Here is a 23,347-nt window from a genome sequence, read left to right on the forward strand (position 1 = left end):
TTCCCAGTCCCAGGGATCCAGCTGGCAATCAGTATAAAGCTGAATCTCCACAGCTTCTTCTGAAGCTGGAAATATTCTGTGTAATAGCAGAAAATAACAGGACAAACTGATACCAAATCTCATCACAATTGTACTCTGCCAAAGCAAATCATTGTTTCTTTACAAAGATGGAAACACAAGAGCCAATGAGGCTTCAGAGAGTTTTGAAGGGTGAAATTGCATGAGTTTTTGTCAAGGTCTGCAGGATGGTGATAAAATAATTTAAAATCATTATGAAGGCCCTTAATAGGTTTTGTTGTTGCTGCTGTTATTGCAATGGTGGTTAAAAGGGGACAGGACAAGGGAAGGATAAGGCATGTTTGCAATATTGAGTGTCTATGTAAGTACTGATAAAAGCATAAAATACGTAACTGTCAGAAAATTTGGCCTTTTGAATCTTAAGTGAAAAAATGTTTCTAGGTTTTAAAGCAGCAAAGAAAGGATAAGTAATCTGCAGAGCGTACTCTGTGAAGGCTTAGGGTGGTTTACAAGTTACAAAGTCTGTGTGTCTTGTACAAGTGCATTGTAAAGGCGTGTTCTGGGAGTTCCCAGATGGGAACTTAATTTGCCGGTGTGTGCATGCCTGATCTGGATTGGATCGGTAGCATACAAGGAGAAAGGACTTCAGCTTCCATCTGCCACACACATACACACCATTTTCCCAACCTGAATCTTCCAGGGGAGCTGTTATTTACCCATTGGGTAAACTTATGTGTACTGATGGCAAAACATACGTTTCCTCATTGGGCCAAATAGTGGCTCTGCTTTGTAACTGTTGCATTTTTTCCAGACCTAGCTCTCCAGTAACCTCAACAATAACCTTCCAAAACATCATCTCCTTAGTCCTGGGCCGTCGTCACACGGGCATCTCTTCAGTTAAATTTACAGCATATAGCGTCCTACCTGTTATCGGCACAGTAACATTTCTTTGGGTCACCTAACGGCTCTTTGCGCCACCAGCTGTCCACACCGAAGTGCTCTGTTCTGTTCTCTCTAACCGCGCAGAAGCAGCTCCTCCCCCCTTTTTAAAAATTATTCTGGCGTTTAATTCCGCTATAACGGAATTACAGCATATAAACATTCCGTTAGAGTAAAACATTACAACGCTGATAGGTTGCCCTTTTTTCCCGCCCATGGAGTGGCCAGAACATTGGCTGACCCTTTTGTTTTTCCAACTTTGAAATTATATAAATAGCCCTTTGCCCGCCGAAAACTCCCTGTCTGACATGATCCCCATTGCTGAAGACTCTGCCATGGCGATTGAGTCATTTTTACTTCAGCAGAAAGTTTGCATTGTGTTATGTCGTTATGGCGTTATATGGACATAATAAAATAAAAAAAGGGGGGAGTCGCGGGAAGAAATGGATTCTGGGATTGAAGGGAGGGCATAGGGTGTTGCGAGGCGAAATACATCGATGTGAGGCACAAAATAGCGTGACTATCAAGCACAAAGCAGAAGAGAGAAAATCGCTACAGTGTTGGAATAAGGTGGGTGTTTGCCGGGAAATAGCGCCATTTTAGCAGTGGGGGTCTGGCATCCCTAAGCCATATGGGCTTTGTTACATGTGAATCAAGGCTTTTCAAATCAGTGCTTCCAATAAGCAAGACGAAGCATCTGTATGGCTCTTGATCCCTCTTCCTGGCTTCTAGGTCATGATTAGAGATGGACACAATCCGCATTACGATCCAAAAAAACCCACGATAATGGCGATCGCGCAATCGTGACTCAGCGGATCATGATCGGCCATGGCCAACGATCCAGCGATCGGGAGGGGGCTGGATCAGTTCTGGATCGTGCTCGGATCGGGAAGCCAGACACTCAGGCAACAGTAATCTATTCCCGGGGCAATGGAGCCAGGGGAATGCCTGAGCTGTGTTTCCCCTCCTTCTGTCGCCCTGGAAACCCGAATGGAAGCCCAGGTTTCCTTGATCAGCAGGGCTTCCTTCCAACCACGGAGCAGCAAAGCAGTCACCAGTTGGGAGAAGACACCCAGGGGAGGGAGGGGGAGGGGGGTGTTCTGTAGCCATGGGCACTCCAATCTCATCCCTGCAAACCCTGATAGGCAGCTCTGACGGCCAAACACAGACGGCCAAACACAAACACAGATGCCGCCGGCATCACCCACCGTTCTTTTCTTGCCAGCGCGCTCCTTTTTGGCCTGGCAGGTGGGCACATGGGGGGTGCCGCCGGCGAGCAGCCAGACCCCCTGCCCCCTGAGGGGAGGCGGCTTGTCGCCATCTCCCCGTGCCCGCCGGGCCCGGTGGCCGCTGCCAACACCCACCTTCCCACATAGCTGGGAATAGCAGCACGCCCCGCTTTGGCCTCCACGATCCACAATCCACGGATCGGGAACGGGAGATGATTGGTGTGGATCATTTAGTTGGGATCGTCAATGGCGCCGATCCACGATCAGCTAGGTTGGCAATTTTTTTGGGATCGTGCCCCTCTCTAGTCATGATCTAGCAATGCTGTCCCATACCATCAGTTCATGTCTTCTGAGGAGCTGGGGATCAATGGTAGGGCATACAGAAGGTCTCAGGTTCAATACTTGGCACCTACAATTAGATGGTAGGTAATGCGAAATTCCTCCTCCTGGGATCCTAGAGAGCTGCTGCCAGTCAGAGTAAACAATACTGACTTTGATAGCCCACAGATCTGACTCAGTATAAGACATGATCATGTGAGAAGGCCAAATTTAAAGTTTTGCTTCCCCTGATTGCCAGTCTGAGTAGATAATGCTGACCTTGATGGGCCAATGGTTTGATTCAGTGTAAGACAGCTTCATGTGTTCAGCTGTCCCTATTTTCTCATTGTGTGTTACTGGTATGTACGTAATGTTGACAGTACATTATATTACTGGCTGGCAAAACAGGAGATTTTGCTTTTACTGGATGCAGATTTGCTAATGTAAATGAAATTTGAAATTTTTACCCATACTTTTGCTATATGGGGAAGTGGAAAGGAACCATGAAGACTTACTTACATTGCAAACTTCAGTCCCACCCAACCACAATCTATCCCCTTGCAGTGCTGGATCTAGGGTTGCCAGCGCCCAGGGCAACCCTAGTCCAACCCCTCTCTCTTGCACGCATCACACACACGCTCCTGGCGCTGCGTGATGATGTCACTTCTGTGATGTCATCATGCAGGGCGGAGGGTGCCACCCGTGTGGTGCACTGACAGAGGCAGCATACGGGGCTGGGAAACCGCCCGCGTCATTCGCCTCCCCGCAGGACAGGGGGTGGCCAGCTGCCCCCTGTCCTGTAGGGTGCGGGTGGCGTTGCACCCCCCCCGTGCTGCCTTTTGCCTGCCCTGCAGGACAGGGGGCGCGCAGCAAGCCGGCTGCTCCCTGTCCTGCGGGGCAGGCGAAAGGCAGCGCGGGGGGCTGGAAGGCTACCTGCGCTGCCGCCCTGGCAGCTGCTCCCGGCGCCCCCTCCCTGGCGGCGCCGGGGGCAGTCTACCCCCCTGCCCCCCCTCGATCCAGCCCTGTCCCCTTGCAACAAAAGGACTGAAACCTGTTTTAAAAGCCCAGCTGAACTGCTGTCATCTGACTCTTCAGGCAGTCAGAACACTTTATTACAGTCCTCTTATAAAAGAACACTAGTTCCACAACATTGTGAGGAGAGCAAACCTGATATGCACTAACCAAAGCTAGCAGAATAGGCCAAGTGTGAAAATTCCCAAAGGCACAGTATTGTAAATAAAATAGTAAAACTGAATTTATTTTAAAGGGAAAATGTACATGGCATTAAAAGTTAGAAAGCACGAAAATGTCTAAAAATGGCAATAGAATAAAAGGAACCAAAATACAAGTTTCTAGCACTGCCTGGTGCCAGATGTTAAGCCAGGCCAGGCAAAATCTCACTTGAGTCCCAAAACGATCCTATGTTTAAATTGTCTACAAAATGGAGACAGCCACATGGCTTGGTTCCAGATAAAAGACAGAGGGGAAACTGGCAGGCCATCCCATGCATGCTTGGAAATCATTGACTGAAACCTATTATTGCATTCATCTCCTATGGGGAACACTTCTGAATTTGAATTCCAGGGGCTCCTTCCATTGGGTAGAATAAAAAGCCCTTTTAACCTAAATGAAATTCCCCTAAAGCATCTGTAAGACACTCATACGGAGCTAGCATAATAGGTAGGGCTGAGGTTTCTGCTGTCAAGTGACAGACACAAAGGAAATTACACACTTGCCTACAGCAGGAAGCCTGAGAATGGCTTTGTTTTGGGCCTTAAAAAGATAGTTGTTTCTAGCCAAACTTCAATAATCTAGCCAGTATAGACCTTTTACCCGTATCACACTCAAATATATACTGATTTGTGGTGGCTGAATTTTTAAAAAGATTCTTCTGAATGGCAAGGAAATTTATTTTTGAATCTAAGGCAATCAAATGGATTTGCACGGTCAGTACAGATAGCACAGTTGCTTATTTTCAAATTTCTTAACCTATTGTATTGTTTATGAAATGTCTCCAACAAATTTCATATTGACTTATACTATGTAATCTGCCTTGAGTCTCAGTAAGAAAGTCTTACTATAAATAATGTAAATACAGTAATTAAAATAATCAAAAAACATATTGCATCTTCATCTTGGTACTTGTTCTGCCTCTATTTTCATTTAAAGTCTATCGTTACTTGGGAAAGGAGCCATTTTGGAAAAATTCAATTTAAAAAGTTAAACTAGGCCTTTTCTCATATGAGGATGAAAACTGCCTCTAATTGGAATGTAGAAGGTACTTTGGCAAGAACTATACATTCAGTTTCTGCTTCATGCTATACCCCATATTAACAACATTCACACACAGCACGAGTAGCACATTCAATCATTCCTTATGTTTATACCCTTCATGCAAGGGGCACACAACGTGGCGTACACAGATAACTGAATCCCATGTATTTATTTATTTATTTATTTATTTATTTTTATTTATAGTCTGCCTTTCCCACTGAGACTCAAAACGGATTGCATAGAATGAGATTAGTACAATCAGTATCAAGGATATTTCCATACAGTATCAAGGACATTTCCATACCGTGTCAAGGACATTTCCATAAACAATGTCACAAGATTGTACAAAGACATAGTAGAAGCAAGGATCCAATACAGAGTTGAAGAATTGCTGAAACTGAACATGATCAGTTCTAGGACTGACATTAGATAACATGAAGCACAGTTAGTACATAGGAGTACATATTCAAAGCATCAGATAATATGCAAGGCAACATAATGGTGAAGTCTATGGTCCTAACTCATTAGTGAAGAATCCGAGACCCCCTTCCTACAATACTTCCCTCCTATACTCCTCATAACAATCTTGTGAACTAGGTTAAGCTGAGAATAACTGGCTCACCAGACCCAAGGTCACCCAATGAGTTAGTAGCTTGCACATGAAAGAGCTATGAAGTTTCTTTTTAGAACTGCAGACAGCTTTGGGCATTTTTCTTTCTTTCTTTCTTTCTTTCTTTCTTTCTTTCTTTCTTTCTTTCTTTCTTTCTTTCTTTCTTTCTTTCTCACTGAGACTCAAGACGGATTATATAGTGTGAGATTAGTACAATCAGTATCAAAGACATTTCCATACAGTGTCAAGGACATTTCCATAGCTAATGCCATAGGATAAATAAATACAGTTTACAAAGACATAGCATTAGCAAGGATCCAATATAGAGCTGAAGAATTGCTGAAACAGAACATAATCAATTCTAGGACTGACATTAGACAACATGAAGTACAGGTAGTATATAGGAGTACAAACAGATAATATGTAAGGCAACATAGTGGTGAAGATTATGGTCCCTAACTCATTAGTGAAGCATCTGAGACCCCCTCCATACAATACCGCCCTCCTATCTAAGTAAAAAAGCATTTTTGAATAATTCAGTTTTGCACTGTTTGCAGAAAGCCAAGAGCATGGGAGGTCTCCTGACCTCCTCAGGCAGGCTGTTCCATAGGGTAGGGACCACCAGAGAAGCCCCGTGTATGGGCTGCAGTTGATTTTGCCCATGTGCAGGCTGGCACCTACAAGAGACCCTGTTCGCATGAGCAAAGCTGCCGTGGAGGGAAATAGGGAGGGAGGTGGTCCCGTAGGTATGCCGGACCAAGGCCATGAAGAGCTTTGTATGTAATAACCAATACCTTGAACTGAGCATAGTAACTGATAGGTAGCCAATGGAATGACTGTAGGATGGGAGTGATGTTCATGCTCCTGCTCACTCCTGCTAACAGTTGAGCTGCAGCATTTTGCACCAATTGGAGCCTCCTACTTAACTTAGATGGAAGACCAATGTCTAGTGCATTACAATAGTCAAGTTTTGGTGATACCACAGCATGGATCCAGGTGGATACAGGTAATGGTTAGAGTGTCAGACTAAGGTATGGGAGATCTAGGTTCTACGCCTCACTCTGGCCGTTTCCAGACGGCCCCCCACCTCGCGAAACGTCGCGCGTCGTCGCGCGTCGTCGCGCAGAAAATGCGAAATATTGCGTTTTCTCGCGCGAGTTTTGCGCGACGTCGCGCAAAACTCGCGCGAGAAAACGCGATATTTCGCGTTTTCTGCGCAACGACGCGCGACGACGCGCAACGTTTCGCGAGGCGGGGGGCCGTCTGGAAACGGCCTCTGTCATGGAAGTAGGCCTCCCATTTGCCCACCCAGGGCAGAGAATTACCAGCCCAAATGATCTGCCCCCCCTCCCAAATTGAGGTGGCCTAGCTAGAGTGACATCCAGAAGTGCCATTACATACTCCCCAAACTCCACCACCCAAATCCTCCAGGCACACCCCTCCATATTTCCAAACATTTGCTGAGGCAATGTTGGGAAACACTACACGGAAGCTCTCTAGATGACCTTGGGCCAATCACTTTCTCTCAGCCTAACCTAGTTCACAGGGTTTTTGTTGTGAAGATAAAATGGAGGCAGGGAGAACAGTATTTTAAGACACTTTGTGTTAGGGTTGCCAGCTCCAAGTTGGGAAATTCTTGGAGATCTGGGAGGTGAAACCTGGAGAAACCTGGACAAAGTGGGGTTTGGGGAGGGAAAGGACCTTGGCATGGCATAATTCCATAGAGTCCACCCCCAAAAGTAGCCATTTTCCCCATGTGAACTGATCTCTATGGCCTGGAGACCAGTTGTAATTCCAGGAGATCTCCCGCCACTACCTGGAGGCTGGCAACCCTACTTTGTGTCCTTGTTAGGATGAAAAGTAGGTTATAAATATCTAAATAAAGTGTAAAAAGTATTTATAAACAGGAATGAAAAGAATCTATTCAGTCTGCACAAGCATTATACACTGCCACACCATCACACTTGAGAAATTACAACATAAGAATTCATCAGCTTTAACCACAACATTTGCTTTAAAAAAGTTTTATCACAAAAACAAAATATCAGGGAACTATTATTCCCCCCACCCCATCCTGTTTAGCTGGATATTGAAACAATGAATAGTTAATAAGTCATTAGGGCTGCATAACCAAGGCTGAAAATCTTCCCTTCGAGAATATGTAGCTCATGGATTATTTACTTAGATGATGTGAGGGGGGAAAGTTAGATCTCTGTAATTTCCTCACTAAATGGAATTCCCAGTGTGTTTATATATTACAAACACTGGCTTCATTTGCATATTAGCAAGTCTTTCTGCTGGGACAAATACAGAAAGTTTTAGCAACCCAGTCTGCTATGATAGAAAGATATACTGCTTTTCTCCACCTTTATATCTTAAAAAAAGTTTCCAAGGCCTGTGTTGAGATAATGTCTCAGACTTTGTAGGCATGATAGTGTGGAATCTTCCTTTCTTTCATCCTTTGTATTTTTAGTATAATAATCTTTGAGTAAGATTTCCTGCTTTGATTTGCTCTTTGTGGAATGAACAGAAGCTAGCAAGTGAGAAGATGTCATGTATAAAGTGCTCAGTATATATGGGAGATCTCTTCAGAGCACCCTCTTCTGCATTTTCAAAGTATCAAAATTAAATTTGCTTTACATAGCTTTGTTCTGCACTTTATTCTGCACACAGTAAAATACTCTGTGTAACTTAATGAAAACAAAACAAGAGGCCTGAAGTGCTGGTGATGAAATTAAAGAAATGGCTCATCAGAAGCAATCAGTACAGTCCTGTCCTAATTCTACTTTATAGTTGCTGGGTGGAATAGGATTCCTCCTAAATCCCCATTTGCTAAAGGAACACAGCTCTATGCTAGCAGAAAAAAATGTATATACTTCAGCCCTAAAGGGGAAAAGTGGAGTGATTTGGGGATACAGTGGTGTAGTGGAAAGGTTGTAAGAATCCATTGCTCATATATGTCAGCATAATATTACATGTGCAAAAGGGTGGTGAGTCTTTTGAACTAGTATAACCCCAGTTGTTGCCAGTGACCGCCCCCCTCCTGTTATGGAGTCTGCTATGGACTAGGTCAGCTTCCTGCCTTGCTGTTCCAAGACTCTGCCAAGAACTCTGTTAGGGGCAGCGTTGCCCATGCTTTCCCCCCTGCCTCTCCGCTGTTATGGACTGTGTCACCAACACCTGCTTCTTGCCTCCTTGGACACAAACCCCACCTGGGCCTGGAACAATGCCACTAGCAGCGCAGTGCCATCTGGGAGGACCCTCCACGAGCCTGTCCAGGCACCCCCTGGTCAGTTCCCATGGAGAGCTCCTTGCAGGACGGTCACTGGGTCTGCCCCCGCCACTGAGCAGCCTGCTAGCCAGCCCACGATGCGTGCCAGGGGAAAAGCCACGTTCCCAGGCAGCAGAGAGTCATCATGGACAGTTTGCTCTGAGGCTCCTGTCACATTCACGGAGTCCAGCCTCGCCCTGATATGTATATTGCTGGAAGCCGCCCTGAGACGGGAACTATGTGCCAACTGTCCAGAACACCTAATGGATGCATATCAATACAACCACCGCATTCCAGAACAGATCCCATCAAGACAACTCCAGCTTTCTGACAGATCCGATCAACCCGCCCAGCACTCCCTCCCCTCCTTTGTCCCCTCTTCCTAAGGTGTCACAATCATACATTCAGACCCTAAAGTGTCCCATTAGCTGTAGTTACAGAGCCATCAAGCTTTTGTTTCCCCTCCTGAGAACCACCTGGAAGGCCCCCGCCTCAGGGTACATTTTTGGGTACTCAAGCAGGCTCTGCCTACCATGAGGCGCACACCATTCCTCTCCCGATCCTGCGTATCTAGTGCAGGCATTAGATATTGCCCCGCTTTGCCGCTACCGTCTCTGCTTCTCGCCGTGATCAGGTGGAGTATCACCTGTTCCATCGATCTCAAGTGGGTACCTGCAAATGCAAACAGCTCTATTTTCTAATCTTTATTTCTTAGCCCTTGTATGTCTCTTGAATGTTTGTGTTATTGTAGGCTTATGCAACATCTTAGTAAACATGTTTTGTATTGATTAGTTGCCGCCTGTTTATTGCGTGAGCAATCCGGAAGTTCAGACTCTGGTATACATTGGTAAAGATCCGCACTAACTTAAGCCAAACTGCTTGCTAATTTCCCCTTAAAATAGCAGTTCTGGCAACACAGTGGGCACTCTAATGACAGGGCATTTTATAAAAGGGGAGCACTTTGCACAAACAACAAACACAACAGCCAAAGAGAACAATAAAAAGTCAGATGTTAGCACTGTTTTCTCTGAATCCTTACAAATACCCTGAAGTCTAGACAAGGATTCTCAACTACACTGATGCAACTGGGAGAGGGGTGACAAGAACAAAGTAACTCACATAGGTGGGGGCTCACCAGAAAGGAGGCTGGACAATATCTCAAAGCAGGGTCCCTGGAGTTCCTCCATCTATCCCCAAAACCACCTCACCTCAAAATATGGTTGTATAAAGCACTCAAATACATAAGGCCACAGAGTGTTATCTTATACTTCCCACCCACGCAAGACACAGTGAGAGGAAACTGTGTAACGGTTTAACGACTTTACCTTACTCATCAGTTAAGAGCTACACTCACACTTCCACTCTTTTTAAATGGAGAAAGATAAAACACAAAATACAATAAAAAATAACTAAAATAAAAAATAAAAAACAATAATATCTAACAACCAAATGGCAGCAGCAACATAAAAGTCGTTTATACGCCGCTAAAGATTTAAACAAACACAACACACATTTTCATCGGATGCGTAAATTCAAAAGACTAGGCACCAGGTTTTTTTTTTTGTAAAAAAACCCAAAGCTACACAATGGCCTTGGTGTAGGGGAGAAGCGGCCATTATGGGGGACTGGGATAAAACAAATGTGGGGAAAGGAAATCCACCCTCTGGAAGCCCCTTGCTACTGTGCTCAATTGGCAGCTGCAATGGCAATGAGGAAACTACCAATAATTGTTGTGATGTGGAAATCACTTCAGTGAACACCAGGCACATGGCACCATCTCTTTCTACCACTGGCCAAACACTCATCATTTTTCCCTTGTAGGATACAAGCCAAGACATATGGAACAGAGCAAAGAGAGGCTTGATTCACAAGACCAGCACAGTGCCCTATGATAAATGGCTGAGTGTAGTATTGTTAGCAACACTATCTTCCCCAAGAAGTGAACCCCCAAAGGGGACATCAAAGGAACCGTGGTTGGGAGGATGTATACTAATGTGGGATTAGCAAATTTATATTAGTAAAGACTATGGATTAATCATATAGCCATAATATTAAGCTAGCAAGAAGCATAAGATGGATTCTTTATGTTTTAAAGTAACTGGTCTCTGCTTTTCGCCGCCACCACCCCCTTCTTCTCCCTAGCTGTACATGGAAAGAAAGAATGTCTATCCTTGAAGATAGATAACTGGGCATTCCTGCAAGTATATGAACAGGGCAAAGCCAGAAACAAAGAGAGAATTATAAGTTCCACCCCCTTCCCCCTTTTGGAGAAGAGAGTTTGTGTAGAAAAGTAACCAGTTGTGGAATGAAGGAAGATGCTGCTATGGAGACCAAGGCCGAATCCACACTACCGTTCTTCTTGCGGCAGTTTTTCACTTCTGCAGCGCCATACTTTAATCGGTTCACACACTCATCTCCCATGACGTCATTAAACCGGCATCGCGTCGCAACAGCCCATTGCACTTTCATTCCGGTTTATCTTGTTATGAATAAACGGCCCCATTTGGTTTCCCACCCTCTCTTGATCCGCCCCCAAATTCCCTGCCCTGCCTTTTTTCCAACCCCTTTTTTAAAAAATAAAAGACTACCGTGTCGATATGTCGACATCTCATCATATTGTTCTCATATCAATTTAACGGACAGACCTCCGATATCAGAGGAACAATGAGCTCTGTTTATTAGACATCCTCGTGACACCTCATTCATGGCTTTTGAAACGCTTGAAATGGCCTGTGCCACTGGACTTGGCACCGCGGTCAAGTTTCAAAAGAGAAAATCAAGCTCTGCCTTTGGATGATGTGGCCGGTCATCATGACCGATCACCCATCCCATGTTGATTTCATTCACTGGCGTTCATCGTTGACGTGCACTTGGAATGCCTTTAACATTAACACTAATGTCGTCGTTGTTCCATTGAACCGCTGTTTCGGATTGGCGTTAATTCAATCCTTGCTGTCCAAACTCGCGCATGCGGCATGCCATTTCTTGACCGTTACTTCCCGCGGAAACTTTCCCATCCTTTCCCATGATCCAATGCATGTGGTAGCATTTTATTGACAGACATTCTGCAGCGGAGCACGGAGCCTCAGCTATAAATCTGTTCTAGCACTTAGAACGAGATCTCAGGAGTTCAGGTCAGGTATTTTCAAAATTGTCGAGATGAGCGAACATAGGCATGCCGCCTCCCGTGGAATTGCTTGGAGGGAGAGGGAAATATTGGATCTCCTCTCCTTCTGGGGGGAGGAAAAAATACAGGAAGCACTGAAGAGTTCCTATAGAAATATCGATTATTTCGAGCGCATTGCAGCCCAGATGGCCCTTCGGGGACATAAAAGGACAGCTATGGAGTGCAGGTCAAAAACAAAAACGATGAGACTGGATTACAAGAAGGTAGTGGCGCACAATTCAACCTCTGGAAATGCTCCCATTACCTGCCCGTATTTCAGGGAGCTTGACAGCATTCTCCGGGGGGATGCAAGCGTGAAACCAAAACGAGTGTCAAGAAGTCTTGGCGTTGTGTCCCTGGGGCGGCAATTGAGAGACCCGTGTCCAGTGTCTGATGGCTCGGAGGAGCTTTTTTCGCACGACCTCTTCACCATAGATCATGGACAGATTAGAAGCTCCACTCCATGCCAAGTGGGTGAGTGAAAACCACTTTTACTGTGGAGGTTTGAAAAGTGCTCATTATAGAGACGCATGAAGTAATATCATGACATTCTTTCAATTGACACAGGTGTGAGAGAGAATGTACCTGAGGTTGAGGCAGAGATTGACACTGATGCCACTGTGGATGGCCTTGAAGACAAAGGTGAGTTTGATGAGTTTCATAGGAAAACATCCATATATTGCAGTGATTAACCCTTTAACCTTGATTAGTTATATCTAGTTGCAGGTGTTCTTTGATCTATCGTGGTGAAAAGACAGCTGGAGTCTAGAATCGTGAGGATATGGGACACCACTTCAACACAATTGGATCCATGTTTGGACCACGTGTTCAGGAAAACACGTTATGTTTTCAATGTTTGAGAAACTGTGCTTTGTTTCATTTGTGAAAATTGCAGATCCTGAGACCCAAGCTACAAGTGATGCCTGACAGGTTGCAAACTTGTTAGCCTTGCTAAACTTTTGATGGGAGAAGTGGGCTTCCTTGATTTAGCGCTTGTCTCTCCAATGCAGCTGCAAGACCAGGATACCTACAGTTCCCATCAGAAATTGAGGGAAGCGGACAAGTGTCCGCCCTGTGTCAGGCGTCGCTTGCAGCTTCACCCTAAGCCACTTCCTTCCTGTGTTTGTGTGAACTTCTGTATCCTGCCAGGAATTGGTTTTATGCCAGGACATCAAATCCACCCACTTAACTCACAATTAAATCTGTGAAAACCTCTCCTTTATTTCTAGAGTCTGATGATCCGTGTCCTGACGGTCAAGAGGAAACAATTAGCAACAACAGCTCCAGCACATCTGGTCTTGGCAGCAGCAAAGGTATGTTTTCTCGGTAACGAAATAAAGGGCTAGCAATCGCATAGCATCTCTATGGTTTACCATCAGTAAGAGTTTGTTCACCAAATTTTCAAATTTGTTTCTGCAGATAAAGCTAAATTAAACTTGGCGACGTGATATGTAACCCCGGCAGCAGTGTCATGTTAACGTCATTGTGTGTTTTGGGGGGTGGTGGGTCCCCTTGGTACCAATTTTGGCTTGAGTCAAAAGGGAAGTCACCAAAGTTTCTTGGCCGGAACTATGGACCAAATGAACAGCACCCTCACATCAGCTTCACATTGATTGAATCCTTGGGTAACATCAGGCAAAAAACGTCAACTGTACAGGTTTTTTCTCCCCCCAGGGCATAGATGTAAAAACCATGTCTGTTAAACATGGCAAGGAGTGTTGATTCTCAGCAGGAGACCAAAAAAAAATCCTCAGCATGGGACTGCACACGAGATTCTGTTGATTGATCACTCAAGGGACAATAACTGTGCAGAAAAGTCAATGTCATGCTCTGGATTATGTTTGTTTTTTGATGTTTTTTTGGCTTTTTATCAATTCACAGAATCACCTTTGAAATCAGTGGCGGAGCTATCACCTGGCACACGCCTATCAGCCATTAGATCCAGAAGAAGAAGAAATGCTGGCCTGTTTTCTGTGGCGGACAAGATGATGAGTCAGTCAGGGGAAGAGCACAAGGCACAGATCAATGAATGGCGCATAGACCGCAAGGATAGCAACAAATGGCATGAAGAAGAAAGGAGGTTGCAAGTCGAGTTCCTAGAGGAGACCAGGAAGGAAAGAAATGATTTTAGGGATGTGTGGATGCAGAATCTGCATGTAATGGAATCTGCAGTAACCACTCTCCAAACACTTGGGGAAATGTTGGTGAGTCAGCACCGGGGAAGGTCAGCAAATGCTTGTGAAAAGGGTGACAGCAACTCAGAAAACATCCCACCTAGGTCTGCCACGGCAAAACGTGCATGCGTTGGAAGGGCTCGTGAAAGGCTGACTCTTTAGCATTACTGGACTAAGATGTTTCCGTTTGAATTAACGGTCCCGTTTCCCCATTTTCACTGTTACACTGTTGTTTGTATTACATTGGAGTGTTTTTCAATGCCACTACTTGTTTTACTCCTGACGGCCAAGACATCAATAAACAAGGGGACAAATGGTAACGTTAACAGTTCTTGATTTATTGAAACTAAAGAGAAACTCAAGGGGTGGGAAAGATTGATGCCTCATGCCAGGGCAACAATTACTGATTTTGTTGGCCATGAGCTTCCCTGGCTGACAAGCTGGATTCTTCCATCTCCCGTTGCCTCCTTTCGATGTTGTCCAGCCTCCGGCCAAAGCGCATCATACGACCCTCGTATGTGGCCATACGTCTCTGGATGCTGTTGACTAAACAGAACAAGAATTTTTTAGGCGGTTGCATTGTTTACTGTGGCTGCTCTCCAAAGCACATTTATAGAGTTGAACCCACGTGATGCAGAGGTGCGCCCATCCATGCTCTCCACCAAGGCAAATAGGTCATCAAGAGTTCTTCCCTGGCGGCGGGGGGCGGTCTCTGGCGCTGTACTGGTGGATGGAGCCGCTTGAGTTGAATCCGATGTACCCGGACGATCCCCAACCTCCTCTGTCACAATAGAAAAACATATCATTTTTAAGGGTGTTATCTAACCATCATCTTGATGGCCAATCAGAAATGAAACATTGTTTTCCAAATTTAAAAGAAAATTCTGTATTAAGGTTCAAGTGAGTCAAGATATGAGAACACAGTTTGAGACACGCACTCCAGTGTTGCCATGCATGTTTCTAACGCAGAGGGTCTGAAACCAGTTTAAGATTTTGAGATAATCCATGTATGGATAGGTGACCATATAGGTCTGGAGAGGCTCCTTCGTGGTTAGAGAAAAAAATTTAAACAGGAGGGATTAATTTGAAGGTGATCTACATAGAGCAAGATATCATCAGTGTGTGTGTGCCAGGAAGGGGCGCCCGGGGGAAAAAAACCTGTGAATTCAAATGCCAGCGTTTGGATTCCTGTGAAGAGATCCAATGCTGCCGTTCAAATTGCGTTTACAGTTGCATTTGGATGGACAAACAGTCAATTTCCATTATCACAGCAATGACAAAAGTTTCCTGATTCCCAAATCGGTGAAATCCACATGATTTTGCGGTGTTTAACCCTGGGAGCAATAAACATTTATCCTGGAAGCGCCCTTGGGTTCAAAGTGATAAAATTGTGGAGTGCACATTCGAGAATCACAATTCTCTTAGTTTGTTGCATGGTGGTAAAAAGAGAAAAAACTCTGATATTGAGCTGGAGAGGTTATGGCAGAGTAGATTAACACCTCTGTAAACTACAATATCATGCCCTTATCTTTTTGGCACACCATGCATCTAACTATGAGAAGTACGATTTGAGAAAACTTGGGCCATCCTTAAAAATTCTCGGTCTTGACGGTGCAGGAAAATGTGGTCACACCAATGTTTACTGTAAGAAACAGTCTTTTGAATCTATGAATGGTGGACGGTAAGCACTTGTTTGGACCACGGTGCTGTGATGCTTTGGATGAGGTTGCTTCACAGGGCCAAGCTACACATGACGAATGACACTTGAATGGCGAGTGGTTTGAGTGGAGGGCAAGTGAACAGGGAGAAATACACTTGCCATTCAAGTGTCATTCGTCATGTGTAGCTTGGCCCGCAGACCACTAAGATGTCACCTTTTCGATAACTCATGTCTGCTCTAAACTTTCCTTTAAATTGGAAAATGGTCACGTTGCAGGTGATGTTGGTCTGTGGAGAATGCAAAACTGAAAGAATCTGCCACCTGACATCATGCCAGGGCAGCCTTTGGCGCAGAATGTTCTTGACACTTGGATGGCATCACCCAAAGTGGGTGGAGGGGAATGGCTATTTAGATGCTGCATAATGCAATGATACTCCTCATGACACCCACCTGCATGTGCCAACTCCTGGTGCACCACGTTGCTCACAGGGGAGGAGCCTGCCGCACTGGCGTGCTCCATCTCATCGGAGGCTTCCCCCTCTGGCTCCTCAGGTTGACTCATCGGCTCATCTCTCCTCCTAAGAGCAGCTGTGGAAATCAGGAAAATATCTTTTTTTATAAAATGGCCTCTATGAAAACCTTGTAATCATACTATCAAAACTTTACTGACACCCCAGCAAATGCTTTTCCCCAATCCACGCATGCATGAGGTTATGTGGAGTGGTCTGCAAATGTGAATTCTATTGTCCTACAGTATCGATGTTTTGAGAAACAAATTTGGCTTGAACATCCTGTCCATGGGGAGCTATCATGGGGCGGTTTGGCCATTCAAACAGGGTTCGGTATTGTTAAAAAAGCACAAGCATACACCCGCTTCTAGGGTGGTCAGGCACAGCAGTGAACAATGTCCAAGATCTGCGGTTTTTGGACCACCACTCACCAATTCCTCAGCTCAATGTCCTTGAAAAAAATTCAAAATCAAAACACAAGCATAATTGTCATAGGCATAATTTTATCATCGAGACCTCAACTCACCACCATGATATCGGTTCCTCCAGCTGGGTTTCCCTGCTGCCTCCCAGAGCCTCATCATTTCGGCAAAAAAGGGGGGCTTCCCACTCTGCCTTGGAATCCCTTGCCAGGACTCCAAGGCATCGTAGAAAGCCCCCTTGACGCGCTTAAACTTGGACCGGCATTGTTCGGTGTTCCTCTCAAAGCCGGCCTCACGCATACGAGTGGCTACCCGACTGAAGTGCTGCCTGTTGGGAAGGTGGGTGCTCTTCATGAGGATTCCTGCCTTTCCCGAGCTGAGCACCAGGTTAAGCAGGGCACGGACCTCGTCGTCCCTCCAAAAGACACCTTTCCCGCCTGAAGCCATGATTTCAATGAGACGGTATGTCGACACAGTAATGAATCTTCAACGCGCATGATCGGCGGCTACACGCGCCCGTTATTTGCGCGGGAGAATCTTAACGACGGAGGCTTAGAGGCGTTTTTTTTATTAAATGGACCCGTGTCCACCCCGCGCTCTTTGCTTCCCGGCTGTACCCACGAAAGCATTAAGTGGACAATGGGAATGACAGTGTCAAGTGATAAGAATTTTTTTTTTAACATATTAATGAGTGACGTGAGGGTTGGGTGATAACCCTTGTAAGGTTCCCTGAGAAATGACCACACAATAGCCTGTAGACCATCACTGGGAAGGACTTAAACCAACGCGGGGTGAACAGATTAGCTGTGTATGAGTCCACTCTGCACATTCCGGAGCAGAATTGGTTGTTCAGAGACAGGGCCATCTGTGTGCCGGTGAGTGTGATTTTGAGTGTCCATGATCTCCAGGATGCACCTCCACGAACAACAACATCGACTGGGCAAGATTGCAATATTTTTTTTAAAAATGGAAAGGGCAATGTGTGGAGCACTAAATTGTTTGCAAGAGGAATATAATGGTTTTCTGATTTGTTTTATTTATTGATTGTTCACTGGTCTTGTGATGATGTGTATTTTTTTATTTTAGATCAGGAGAAAGAAAACAGTTCAACAATGAGATCCAAAAACATATTTTTGGTTTATTTTTGAGCCAACACAGCAAGGGCTCGTGACAGGATAATAATAAAAAATCGTTTAAAGGACCACCACAATCGGATTTCTGAAACATCCATTGGTGGCATGGTAAGCTCTACTCTCTTGATCCTGCGGCGGCCATGAACCTTGCCAAGGCCTCCCGCACTACCTTTCCTGCTGCGAGATTCTCACCATTTGTGGCCATGTCATCATCCTCATCAGCCTGTATGCGAATGGGTTCTGGTGATTCCAGGTCACCCAACACCGGATGACCCCTTTCCTCACACAAGTTATGTAGGACAGCACAAGCAGTGACAACAGAGACCACATTTTGTTCTCTGACCTGCAGACGCCTGGACAAACAACGCCATCTCCCCTTATAACGACCAAAACAACATTCCACCTTGTTGCGAGCCCTGCAAAGTCTCCTATCAAAGTCTCGGTGATGTCCCGCTTCTGCTGTCCGGCCGTATGGCTTCATCAGCCAGGGACGCAAGGGGTAGGCACCATCCGCAATGATGATCGGTGGAACCACCACACCATCCAAATCCAGGCAAGGGTTCCCAGGAACCAGGGAGCCGGCATCCATGGCAATACAGAGGGCGGAGTGGGTAAAGACAAAGGCATCATGATTTTTCCCACTCCACCCTACCTCCACGTCGATGAAGCGTCCTGATGAGTCTACAGTTCCTTGAAGAAGAATGGATGAATAGTTCTTCCGATTCCCATATTGATCGGGCCTTCCCCCCGGAGCGCAAATGGGAATGTGGGTGCCATCTATAGCGCCTATGCAGTGCGGAAATCCAAGGCGATCGAAGCCATCCATTATCTGTTTCGAAAAAGGAAAATAAATTAATCAGACATGTTTTGGGGTTACTCAAACAGCACTCACAGAAGTTTAGGTGATTGTTATTCAAGATTATATCCACGCTCACGGGCATCTGTCAGCGTAAGGCACATCAATGCGCAAGTGTGAGATTCCTAGTTGTCCAGTCAGAACCTAGACATTTTTTGGATGGTCAAATAAAAGCAACTGATATGATTTTGGCACAATGATAAGTCGGAAGGACGACATCACATTACAAAAAAAAAAAATTTTCCACAGTGCAACCTACCTTTCCAACGTCGGGACCAATGCATATTGTTTTCGAGAGAAGTTCTAGTTCCACAGCAAAGCAGAACTCTATTACCGAGGATGCGACCGTGGACCGTCCGATGCCAAACAAGTCGCTCGCCACCTGATAGCTTGACCCGTTGGCGAGGTACCACACCGCTACGGCGACTCTCCTCTCCACGGATAATGGCACACGCATGGTGGTGGTTTGACGTTCGAGACGTGGCCGTAGAGCCTCCACCAACTCAAGAAATGTTTGCTTGGACATTCGGAAACGCTCCATCCAACAATGATCATCCCAGTAGCCCAAAACGATGGCATCCCACCAGTGGAGGCTTCGTGGGTAAACCCAGTGCTCCCGTGGCTCTTCAAGTTCTGCCAAGGCAAACCATCGCCGAAACCTGTTTCTAGGTGGTGCACGAAGGTAGCGGCGGTAAGCGGAGTGCCGGTTTCTGAAAAATAGCAATCTGGCAGCCGCACGTCTCCTCCTGCAGATGTACCTTTTATAGGAAAGGCACATGAATGTCGAGCAGCGGAGCATAATCAGAAGGACATGAGCCATCAGAAAAATGATCGTTTCCCGGGGTGCCATCCTACCCTCTCCAAGTCACCTGTAACTCCCACAGAGACAGGAATGACTATCAGTCCAATTTTAAAGCTGTTCAAATTTTGGCGCCTCCACGGGGATCCAATAACCTTTTAAGAGGCTGGTCCGAAAACTGACCAATGACAGGGAAGGAAGGGAACGCGGATTCGTTGTTTCAAGATAATTACACGTCGATATAGCGTCAAATTTGCCTTTTTTAAAAAAAAAAAAATAACCCGGGCCTTTTGGTTTTGTCCCGCCCCTTTACCCGTATTTTTGAAAGGGGATGTGATCAACGGATTGCGCAGGATAAGCGCTATTCTAAAGGTGATGTGAACAAACAAGCAAAGAACGCGCAATAGCAGATGGAGCAATCAGTGCACAAGAAAAGCGGGAGCTAAGGTAGTGTGGAATCGGCCCAAGAAAGGATGGCAAATGATGTTGTCGCGAGACTGAAAGGTGGACAATAGTCCAATCTAAAGGTGTAAAAGAGATCAGGTGCCTTATTTTGAACGTGACTTTCGGTTCTCCAAAATGATGTCACAAGCCCTTAAAAGTAACATGTGCTCCTTTGTTCGGGGGTACATTCTGAGCTCATCTTGTAGCCTGTACCTATATTTGCAAATATACTTTTTTTCACAACAGCCCTTATCTGTCTCACCTCTTCTGTCCAGCGAATTGAAGGGGCAAAAGGAAAAGCACTTTTGTGTTACACTAAGGCTGAGGCATTCAGAATAGAAGAGCATCTAGGTGTTAACAGCTGTTCACATTTTCTTGCTCACCACCCTTAATGAGCATCAAGTTACTGGCAACCATGTTACAGTTGCTATCCCATGTCTCTGTCGTCTTTCTATAGGCAACCATGCAAAGAGTCAAGAATGTTCTCCACACCTAGCATTAAACAAACCACAGGCAAGGCCTACAGCAGCAATTAGCTACAGCAACGATCAGTGTAAAGCCAGATGTCTCTGTGTAATTACCACTTTTGTTCGGGGGGGGGGCGGTCCTAGAACAATGTGCACCAATCATCTGCTGCCATCCGTTTCCCTTCAGGTGGTGGGCTAGGGGAGGGGGAAGAGGGAGCCGCCTCACACAAAAGGCTACCTGGAAAGCTGGGGGACCACCAGAGGACATCTTGCTGAGGGTTCTCTCAAACCCTGCCCAGGTGACTGGAATTTCCAGGAATGCTGTGGGAATAACTTATCAGTGCTGATGCTTTAGCACTTGTTTCTGTGTTGAATGTTTTGCTTTCCATGAAGCTTTTGAGATTGCCTACTTTTTGCTGGAATTAGCCATCTATCCACAGTGGGACCATAAGACTAGGTTGCCCGGGTATTTGAATATAGCAAAATCTTGCAGCTGAAACCTGTGACATGCTCAGAGTGGAACTATATGCAAAATTAACTTCTGTGGTTCTTCCAAGTGATTTAAACGTTATTGCTGCTAAAAGGACTGTTATTTGAAGGGTGAGACTGCTGTAGGGAAGATGTGCTTCTGAATTTTTTATCTCCCCCCCCCCAATTGACCATACCAAGCTGTCTTTGTATCTGCTGAAGAATATTGTGGGGCATTTTTTTCTCTATTAGGGTAAAAAAAATTGTGGGGCAATTTTTGGTGGTTGCTATCTTTCCATTTTTCGCACATGCATACCAACAGCCAGAGAGGGGCTAAAAAGTACTTTTAGTGAAACATGCAAATTCAGTCTTAAACTGAAACTACACATGCATGGTAAAATGTAGGGATCAATTCAGAAATCCAACTTTAGAGGATTTAAAAATGCTTCTTTTTCAAACATCCACCCAACAGCAGCAGAACGTGAAAAAAACTTTTAAGTAACGTGTGGATTCAATTGTAGGCTTGACTTCTTGCTTTCTTGACCTTGACCAACTTGGGGAGGCAGATTTATTTATATTAACGTATGTAAATAAACAATAGTTATCTTTTGCTTTCTTGTGAAGAAGCTAGCCTTTTCATAAGAAACATGAGGGAGCTGGATTTTTGAGCTCTTTCACAAGTAGGGTTGCCAGTCTCCAGGTGGTGGCTGGAGATCTCCCAGAATTACAACTGATCTCCAGGCCACACAGATCAGTTCGCCTGGAGAAAATTGCTGCTTTGGAGGGTAGACTCTATGGCATTATACCCCATTGAGCCCCTCCCCTCCCCAAACTCCACTCTTTCCAGGCTTCACCCCCCCCTAAATCTCCAGGAATTTCCCAACTTGGACTTGGCAACCCTATTCACAAGGGACTGGACAAAATGCCTAGTTCATTTCAGGGATGGGGGAAGGATGTGAGATCCTGAGCGGAAATTTTATGTTGTAAGGGGAAGGAATTTAATTTCTCCATATACAAATCAGTTACTTTCTTCTGTATTCTGAAAACATTATATGGACTGTACTTATATAAAAAACTAATATTAAGGAGGGGCGGGGAAATTAGGCAGAGGCGTCGATCAAGTGAGCCATCTGACGGGAAAATAGGATGATATCACTGTGTGTGGGGGGGGGGTGGAAGAGTCTCTCCAGCCCTCTGTGAAAATATAACGAGAGGCGAATATAGCTGCAGAGAAGGGGGTGAAATAGACTTCCACATCGAAGGCCCAACCGCCTTTTGAATTTGCTTGCTGAGGTACCGCGTCCAGGGGAAGGGGAGGAGCTTGTCGTTGAGCCTGGAAGCGGTGGTGGTGTTGTGAGCAGTCGCGTTAGGAGCTGCTGAGTTTGTTGCGCGCGCCTGAGGCTCGCAGATTAGTGTGTAAAGAAAGGCAAACGTGAGGGCGAGCGCCTCAGCGGGTTCTTTGCCTTTGGGCTCCATTAGGGAAGGCGCGCCAAAACTCCCGCTTGCGCCTTTTTCTAGTCCTAGCAGCCCAACTCTCTGAAGGGCTGGAATGGCCTCTCAGCCCCAAATGAGGAGGGCAGGGCTTCAAAGCAAGGGTTGTCCTCTTAGTCCTAAAGAGTGAGCCTGTGTTTAGGGATAACACTTCCAGAGAGAGGTAGCTGCGTTAGTCTGATGTAGCAAAAAAATCCATAATTACAGAAAGTTAAAAGTAATGACAAAAATTAGACCAAAATTAAAATAATGATGTGGAGGTCCGTCCCTATTATGAGATGTTACCTAGCTGTCTTTTTAAGGGGACAAAGCCGTAATTCCTACAACATCGTGGGAAAATTTTACATTTATTTTTTATTTTATGTTTGATTCTTGGGTCTTGTATATTAACCAGCCCTGACTTGTGTGGTACTGCTCGCATTCCAGCCATATTTTTTTAAGGCATCAAGAGTATCACGAATCTACTATTTGTGGATGGGAAGAAAGGAAAGGGGAGTTGTAGGACTACCGTGCAGTGCAACCACTGTGCTACAGGGATTTGCCTTGCTATCTCTGGTGCTTGCAGTTTGAGACCTATCAAAATTTCACAACAATGTAAAAAAACCCAAACAAACCTGGATTGTTTCTTTTGCAGATTTTCAAGAGTATTCCCCTCATCAAGTGATCTGGACCAGCTAGGTTTTCCTGTAGATTGTCACATCTTCCCCCTCCATATTAAACACAATCCAGGATTCTGTATGCTTCACTGCTTATTTTACTGTTGAGTGTCATTAGGATATCCCCTTCTTTTTACCCCAAGCCATATTTAATAGCCAGCAGCAGAGTGGTTTCGTTGAAAACCAACCAAAGCAGCATTTCCCCAAACATTACAAGTAAGATTACAAACTGTTGGAAACTTGCCCCATCAATCCAAAGTAAATAAACACTGTATAATCATTACAATGCTACTTCAGTGTACTTAGACAAAGCACCACAATACCAAACAGTTAAAACGTAAACTATAGTAATATGGATGTTATAAAAATAGTCCTGTTCTTCACTGCAGTTTTCTTCCTGTATGATGTTCTTTAATATGCAAATTTCCTTCTGGGTTTTTAGA

At 45.2% G+C, this 23,347-nt stretch overlaps 2 protein-coding genes across 2 annotated transcripts; one reads left to right on the forward strand and one right to left on the reverse strand.

The window, feature by feature from the left end:
• Window positions 1-11,708: 11,708 nt before the first annotated feature.
• On the forward strand, window positions 11,709-14,197 carry LOC129329081 (myb/SANT-like DNA-binding domain-containing protein 7). The gene is made up of 4 exons (XM_054978498.1): window positions 11,709-12,299; window positions 12,393-12,467; window positions 13,055-13,138; window positions 13,707-14,197. The coding sequence occupies exons 1-4, from the start codon at window positions 11,819-11,821 to the stop codon at window positions 14,159-14,161; spliced, it is 1,095 nt and encodes a 364-aa protein (XP_054834473.1). The 5' UTR covers window positions 11,709-11,818; the 3' UTR covers window positions 14,162-14,197.
• A 3,586-nt stretch (window positions 14,198-17,783) lies between these two features.
• LOC129326896 (uncharacterized) lies at window positions 17,784-19,061 on the reverse strand. Its single transcript, XM_054975221.1, has 2 exons — window positions 18,839-19,061; window positions 17,784-18,552 (listed from the first exon to the last, which is right to left on the reverse strand). Exons 1-2 carry the CDS (start codon window positions 19,034-19,036, stop codon window positions 17,839-17,841), a joined length of 912 nt encoding a protein of 303 aa, XP_054831196.1. The 5' UTR covers window positions 19,037-19,061; the 3' UTR covers window positions 17,784-17,838.
• Between the last annotated feature and the right edge of the window lie 4,286 nt (window positions 19,062-23,347).

This window comes from Eublepharis macularius, chromosome 4, assembly GCF_028583425.1.
Source record: "Eublepharis macularius isolate TG4126 chromosome 4, MPM_Emac_v1.0, whole genome shotgun sequence".
Classification (NCBI taxonomy): Eukaryota; Metazoa; Chordata; class Lepidosauria; order Squamata; family Eublepharidae; genus Eublepharis; species Eublepharis macularius.

Excerpts from the sequence above, each read along its gene's own strand:
- LOC129329081 (XM_054978498.1), top strand. The coding sequence starts at position 11,819 with ATGAGCGAACATAGGCATGCCGCCTCCCGTGGAATTGCTTGGAGGGAG. Across the intron at positions 12,300-12,392 it reads CTCCACTCCATGCCAAGTGG|GTGTGAGAGAGAATGTACCT; the intron begins GTGAGTGAAAAC and ends CAATTGACACAG. Across the intron at positions 12,468-13,054 it reads GGATGGCCTTGAAGACAAAG|AGTCTGATGATCCGTGTCCT; the intron begins GTGAGTTTGATG and ends CTTTATTTCTAG.
- LOC129326896 (XM_054975221.1), bottom strand. The coding sequence starts at position 19,036 with ATGCGTGTGCCATTATCCGTGGAGAGGAGAGTCGCCGTAGCGGTGTGG. Across the intron at positions 18,553-18,838 it reads TTGGTCCCGACGTTGGAAAG|ATAATGGATGGCTTCGATCG; the intron begins GTAGGTTGCACT and ends TTTTCGAAACAG.